Source organism: Penaeus chinensis, chromosome 26 (assembly GCF_019202785.1).
Source record: "Penaeus chinensis breed Huanghai No. 1 chromosome 26, ASM1920278v2, whole genome shotgun sequence".
Taxonomy (NCBI): Eukaryota; Metazoa; Arthropoda; class Malacostraca; order Decapoda; family Penaeidae; genus Penaeus; species Penaeus chinensis.
In genome coordinates this window covers 17,749,334-17,756,833 of record NC_061844.1, presented here as the reverse complement: position 1 = coordinate 17,756,833, position 7,500 = coordinate 17,749,334, and the positions used below count along the sequence as shown (strand labels likewise).

The 7,500-nt window shown below is 41.6% G+C and overlaps 1 protein-coding gene across 2 annotated transcripts in view; it reads right to left on the bottom strand.

The window, feature by feature from the left end:
- LOC125038929 (venom carboxylesterase-6-like) overlaps positions 1-7,500 on the bottom strand; it is a 15,781-nt gene that overhangs the window by 7,298 nt on the left and 983 nt on the right. Inside the window, exons 2-7 of one of the 2 annotated variants that reach the window (XM_047632603.1) lie at positions 4,717-4,948; positions 2,338-2,490; positions 1,914-2,058; positions 1,554-1,739; positions 825-1,057; positions 1-30 (exon numbers count right to left, since the gene is read on the bottom strand). The exon at positions 1-30 is cut by the window's left edge and continues 121 nt beyond it. In XM_047632603.1, coding sequence (XP_047488559.1) covers positions 1-30; positions 825-1,057; positions 1,554-1,739; positions 1,914-2,058; positions 2,338-2,490; positions 4,717-4,944 — 975 coding nt within the window. In that variant the 5' untranslated portion in view covers positions 4,945-4,948. The remainder of the gene's footprint in view (positions 31-824; positions 1,058-1,553; positions 1,740-1,913; positions 2,059-2,337; positions 2,491-4,716; positions 4,949-7,500) is intronic. The other variant, XM_047632605.1, reaches the window with a different exon arrangement.

Below are 7,500 nucleotides of genomic sequence, written 5' to 3'. Positions count from 1 at the left end.
CGTCATGAGGCGGGGTCCTCCGTGCCATACCTGGGAGAGGGAGGGGGAGGTATCTTTAACGACTTGTTTGTGGGGTGTTTTTTTTAAGGGGGGGCTAACGACTTTTGGGGGAATGAGGGAGTTTTAACGGCTTGGGGGGGGGGGGTGAGATTGAATCATTCTTCAGGGGGGAAGGGGAATTTTAACTTCTTTTTTTTTGGGGGGGGGGATTAGTTTTATTTTTTTTATGGGGGGGTGGGGGAATTTTAACGACTTTTCTGGGGGGTTAGGATTTTAAGCGGGAAAGGGAAATTTAACGACTATGGTGGTAAGGGAATTTTAATTACCTTTTAGAAGGGAGAGGATAAAGGATGTTTTACGATTTCGCGACTTTTTTGAGTGACGAATTTCACTTTTATTTAGGGGGGGGGATTTGAAATTTTTGGGGGGTGGCGAATTTTATCGATTTTTTTTTTTTTTTTTTATCTAGGGGGGGGGGGGGTAAGAACTTTTCGGGGGTGGCGAATTTTAACAACTTTTGGCGGAGCCTTAACAACTTTTTGGGGAGATGGAGAATTTGAGGAAGAGAAACTTAATATTTTTTGGGGGGGTTAAGAAGTTTTGGGTAAGGTAAGGATTTTCATAATTTTGGAGGGAATAAAATGAATGACTGCGAGCGTGCGTCCGTACACGTGAGTGAATGTGTCAGTAGATGAGTCTGTAATGTTTCAGTTACTGAATGACTTAAGTTATTTCTCTCCGTACGCGCCTACCAAACATACACAAAGAAAATCACACCAAAACATTCGAATACAAGCTCGACCACCGAGGAACAAAACACTCACCTGGAACTGAGGCAGCAAGGGCAACAGCTGATCCAAGGGAACCTGGCGAAGACACTCGACCACGGCTTCGCTCTCGGCCTCCGAAAGCACCGCACTGCTCTGAGACGCTGACTTCGACTTCGAGATGCAGCCGAGGGAATGGGCGTAGGCGAGGAAAACGCGTCGGTGGTCTTCTCTGAACGCCCACGGACACAAGGACGACCCGCTCTGGAGGACTGCGCGGTGGAACAGACCTGAGGAAGGAGGACGGTGGATGAGTGTCACGTAGGTGGAGGAAAGTGAATGGGGGAAAATAGAAAGAGGAGTTAATGGGGAAGAAAGGGAAGGGGAAATTGAATGGGGGTAATGACATGAGAACAGAGAAGGGCCATTTCAGGAAAGAAGCAGCAGGGAATAAGAAAGATGCAATAATTTAAGAAAATAAATTCAAAGATTTTTTTTTTTTATCCAATTAGGATGAGGACAAACGAAAGTAAACAAAGAAAAAACAATCTTCTAATACCTAAATAGAAACCAACCAACAATGATCCTTCTAGGCAATTTTTCAGCGATTTTTCCTTTGTCGTAAACTACTTACTTGTGTGGAAGTGCTTAGATTTATATTTATTTATACAGTATATATGTATATGTGTATATGTATATGTACATATATACTTATATATACACTGTGTGTGTGATCAGGGTATGCTGCTGGCAGTTATCGGACTAAAGGAGCACAAGCAAGCCCACCTGAAGACATGGGCGAGAGCATATGATAGTGGACGGAAGCGGCTCCAGCGCTGACCCCCAGTATGGTGACCTTGTCAGGGTCACCGCCGACACTCCTGATGTTGTCCCTCACCCAGCGGAGTCCCATCACTTGGTCCTTCAATCCTAGGTTCCCGGGCAATGCAGCATCTTCACTAGAGAGGAATCCTGGAAAGAAATGATGGGTATTAGGAGAGTCATTGTATATTTCCAAGTCGTAAAGGTCAAATGAGGTTGAAATACATCATATTCTGTGATGCAATAGGGTTCAACGAGACCACTTTGTCTTCATTTCCTAAGATAAATCAATGGAAAAAAAAAAAAAGAGCAGGGCAAACTAACCTAGAACATCCAGACGGTAAGCCACGCTCACCAACACAATGCCCTTAGTCACCAGAGGGAGGGGTTGGTGCTCCTTGGTGCTGCCTAACTCGAAGGCGCCGCTGTGGAAGGCCACGATCACCGGGAGGAGGGCGTTGCTGTCAATCTTCAAGTGGAATTTCAGTTTATTAGAACCATCAAGTTAAAGTTCTGGACAGGTAAGTTATTGATTGCCTGTGGTGAGCAGAAGTTTGGTGTCATTTTAAAGATTAATTTGTTTCACACACACACACACACACACACACACACACACACACACACACACACACACACACACACACACACACACACACACACACACATACACACATACACATACACACACACACACACACACACATACGTACGTACACACATAAACACACACATAAACACATCAACTAACCTCTGGAGTAAAGACATTAAGATAGAGACAGTCTTCTTTTCCGTCAATCTGAATTCTGCCTTCAAATGCGGCTTCCAAGTTGATCTGTGGACACTTAGGCTGGGGTGCTGTCCCATTCCTTGGCTCAGTCCAGGATCCGGCTTTCACAGGCTCCTGTAGGAGGATGAGAAAGAAGGGGAAGGTAGGGAGGAAGGGAGGTGGTGGGAATGGAAGGAGGGGGATGGGAACAGGAGAGAGAGGGGGGGAGAGGGAGGGAGGGAGGAGAGAGAGAGAGAGAGAGAGAGAGAGAGAGAGAGAGAGAGAGAGAGAGAGAGAGAGAGAGAGAGAGAGAGAGAGAGAGAGAGAGAGGGAGGGAGGGAGAGAGAGGGAGAGAGAGGGAGGGAGGGAGAGGGAGAGAGAGGGAAGGAGGGAGAAATAGAGAGAGGGAGAGGGAGAGGGAGAGGGAGAGAGGAGAGAGAGAGAGAGAGAGAGAGAGAGAGAGAGAGAGAGAGAGAGAGAGAGAGAGAGAGAGAGAGAGAGAGAGAGAGGAATAAAGAGAGAGAAAAAAAACAATAATTAGTAACCAGAGTAACATCAATAATTACCAATAATAACAGCATAATTGTAAGGAGAGTTTATTTCACTTTCAGTCTATCTCTCATGTTATACCTAATCCCAGTGGTAATACCAATGGGTTATTCCACTGGGCTTGTTTTCCCGTTTCCTGTAATAACTGGACAAAAACAACGGAGGTAAATGCGCGCGTACTTGCTGCGACGTTTATGATGTCTTCTCTCTACCGTATTAATCAAAATCAAATAAGAAGTTGATATTCATTTTTTTTTTTTTTCTACACCAGCGATTTCTTGCTTCAGGGAATACTTTATTGCGAATCTTGTGGATAACCTTATCAAAATATTTCATAACGTTATCAATAACAAGATTAAGAGCATGTTAAAACATTCCCAAGACATTCACATGATTTAAAATGGCTTCTGACTAAATTTTCCGAATATCTAGAGAGGGCATTGCAATACGACATTAAGACCCGATGGATTTTCATATGCAAGTATTTGGCGCTGCAGATAAAGCCTATGTATTATAAAACAATGTTTTGGCATATGTAATAAGCACAATAGTATATACATGAATTGCTATGTAAACAACACACGAGTAATCTAATATGCAATCAATCACTCTATTTCGATTTTTATAATCGAACTTCTGACTAGTTCCAAATATCATAGCCGATTCTGTTGTTATTGTGTCTATTCCATTACTAATAATGGATATGTTTTGCGTCACAATCTCCTAACAAGGGTTAGGTTTTGGAAGGTGGAGACCGTTGCCCTTCGTGCCGAACGCATTCTCGAGCCGTCGCCGCTAGGACTCGAATGCACTCACTTTGAACCGTTGCCGCTAGGACTCGAATGCACTCACTCTGAACCGAAGCCGACATGAAGCACTCACCTTGAACCGAAGCCGCCATGAAGCACTCACTCTGAACCGAAGCCGACATGAAGCACTCACTCTGAACCGAAGCCGCCATGAAGCACTCACTCTGAACCGAAGCCGCCATGAAGCACTCATCTACAACAAAAGCCGCCATGAATCACTCACCCTGAACCGAAGCCGCCATGAAGCACTCATCTACAACAAAAGCCGCCATGAATCACTCACCCTGAACCGAAGCCGCCATGAATCACTCACCCTGAACCGAAGCCGCCATGAAGCACTCATCTACAACAAAAGCCGCCATGAAGCACTCACTCTGAACCGAAGCCGCCATGAAGCACTCATCTACAACAAAAGCCGCCATGAAGCACTCACCCTGAACCGAAGCCGCCATGAAGCACTCATCTAAAACAAAAGCCGCCATGAAGCACTCACCCTGAACCGAAGCCGCCATGAAGCACTCATCTACAACAAAAGCCGCCATGAATCACTCACCCTGAACCGAAGCCGCCATGAAGCACTCACCCTGAACCGAAGCCGCCATGTAGCACTCATCTAAAACAAAAGCCGCCATGAATCACTCACCCTGAACCGAAGCCGCCATGAAGCACTCATCTACAACAAAAGCCGCCATGAAGCACTCACTCTGAACCGAAGCCGCCATGAAGCACTCATCTACAACAAAAGCCGCCATGAAGCACTCACCCTGAACCGAAGCCGCCATGAAGCACTCATCTAAAACAAAAGCCGCCATGAAGCACTCACCCTGAACCGAAGCCGCCATGAAGCACTTATCTACAACAAAAGCCGCCATGAAGCACTCACTCTGAACCGAAGCCGCCATGAAGCACTCATCTACAACAAAAGCCGCCATGAAGCACTCACCCTGAACCGAAGCCGCCATGAAGCACTCATCTACAACAAAAGCCGCCATGAAGCACTCACCCTGAACCGAAGCTTGCCTACGGGAGGCTTGGCGTAAGGAATCCCCATCAGAGGATAGTACGCGCTGCCATCCCTTGCCTCGAGCCTCCTCGTGAGGATGGGGCCCTGAGGCAGATAGACATCCACCTGGTCGTCTCCTGCCGGGGATCTCTGGAACGCGGGGCTTCCCTTGAAGGCGTCCCCGGCAGAGATCGCCACGAACAGGAAGGCTGCGGCGGCGATTCGCATGGTGCTGGGAAGTGCGAGGGAGAAAGGGGGGTTGGTTAATATAATCCAGATGGGCGGAGGGGGGGTGCGTGTGTGATTGATGGTTGGTTTGTGTGCGTGTGTGTTTGTGTGATTGATTGTTTATTTGTGTGTGAATGCTTGAGTGTGTGTGTGTGTGTGTGTGTGTGTGATTGATTGTTTATTTGTGTGTGTGTTTTTGTGTGATTGTTTATTTGTGTGTGTATGCTTGTGTGTATGTGTGTGTGTGTGATTGATTGTTTGTTTGTTTGTGTGTGTGTGTATAATTGTGTGTTGTACATGCGTTAGCATATCTGAATGGAGGTAAAATTAAAGATAGAATGTATGTAAAATGTATGATAGTATGTATGTAAAATTAATGATAGAATGTATGTAAAATTGATGAGATAATAGATCAAAGATTAAAGGCAGAATGAATGTAAAAATAATGAAATAATGATTTAAAATTAACTGATAGAATATATGGAAATTTAATGATAGAATATATGTAAAAATAATGATAGAATGGATGTAAAATTAATGACAGAGGCTGTTTAATTTCTACATTAGGGTCGCCTGTCGAGGATAGAAGGTGTGTGACCCGCCGTTGGACTAGAAATGGCAGGTTGGAACGAGCATGTGTTTTGTTTTCTGGCAGTTTGTGTTATTAGTAAGATTATTTCTTACTGGTGTGTAATATACGTATTTGAGTGTGTGTGTGTGATATTTGTGAAATTTATGTTTTTTATTTTTTTATGTGAAATTTATGTTTTTAATGTGAACTTCTTTACGTGACATTTGTTCATCTATGTGAATTTTACTCATGTAAAATTTGCTTGTGAAATTTTCTTATTTGTGTGAAATTTTGAAATTTTGCGAAATTCAAGTATTTCTGATTTGTTTTCCTTTTTTATATGAAATGTTTACTTATTTGTGTGACATTTATTTGAATTACTTATTTTCTTACTGTTGATTACTGCTTTGTCCTCATCAACCGTTTGGCATATACAAAGAAAACAATAAAAATATATAAGATAAAATAAAAAAACAAAATACAATAACAATAACAAACAGAATAAATAAAAACAATAATAAGATAATAATAAAGAACCAGGACACATTGATTCAGACAAATCCCTCTACCTCTTCCTTCGTCTTCTGTTAACTATCGAGAGATTTCTGAAATCTCGTGTCATTTTATAAAGTCATTAGGAAGAAATCTTATTCTGGATTCGTTATCAGTGCTTCCGTATTGTTATTGTAGTTATTATTCATTAGAATAATTGTTATTATTGTTATCATCATTGTTATTATCATTCTTATCATCATAGTTATTATTATCATCATCATTATTATTATCATTGTTATCATCATAGTTATTGTTATTATTATCATTATCATAATTGTTATCATAGTTATTATTATTATTATCATCATTATTATCATTGTTATCATCATAGTTATGATTATTGTTATCATCATTATTATTATTGTTATCATCATAGTTATTATTATCATCATCATCATTATTATCACTATTATTATCTCTTTTATAATGATTATAATTATCACCATTATTATCGTTGTTATTATTGTTATTGTTATCATTATTACTTTTTTATCATCGTTACTCTTATTATCACCATCACCACCACCACCATCATCATCATCATCACCATCATCATCACCACCACCGCCACCATCATCACCACCACACCATCATCATCACCACCACCATCATCACCACCACCGCCACCATCATCACCACCACACCATCATCATCACCACCATCATCACCACCACCACCATCATCACGATCATCTTCACCACCACCACCATCATCATCATCACCACCACCACCATCATCACTACCACCATCATCAAAACCACCATCATCACCACCACCACCATCATCACCACCACCATCATCATCACCATCATCATGATTTCCATATCGCATCACTGAAAGATGGAAATGGCCTCCAACCAGCTCGCAGGCAACACGAAGAGAGAGATTCCCGTCCTCTGGTCTAAAGTCTTCACTACACTTGCAATATTTGTCTATCGGTGGTATTAACTATTACCAATCACTGATGATTATATTCTATCCATTCTGTCTATTTTTCTTCTTCTCTTGTTTCTTTTTATATGTATTGCCTCCTTTGTTAGGTTATATGGCATAAGATGCATGTATTTGTTATTTGATACAACGCGGAAGACGAAGCGAATAAGGAACGTATTATTTTTACTTTCTTTCTGTTTTTTTTTTTTTTTTTTTTTTTTTAACGCATTCTGATGTAATTTTATAATGGAATAAAGAAAGGGTTTCTGTTACGACTGGTATGTCACCTAGACGAAAAATCGAAATGCGTCCTGATATGAAGGGCTAAATACCACGTAACAATCAACTGTGCTTGTGTTCAAGTATTACTGGTGATTGTCAAGTTTTTTTCTTGTTCATTCATTGATGTCACTCATTCTTCATTCTTTATTACGATGCTCATTAATGTCGTTAGCTTATTATCATTAAACATGTTAATTCATTTTCAGTTATTATGC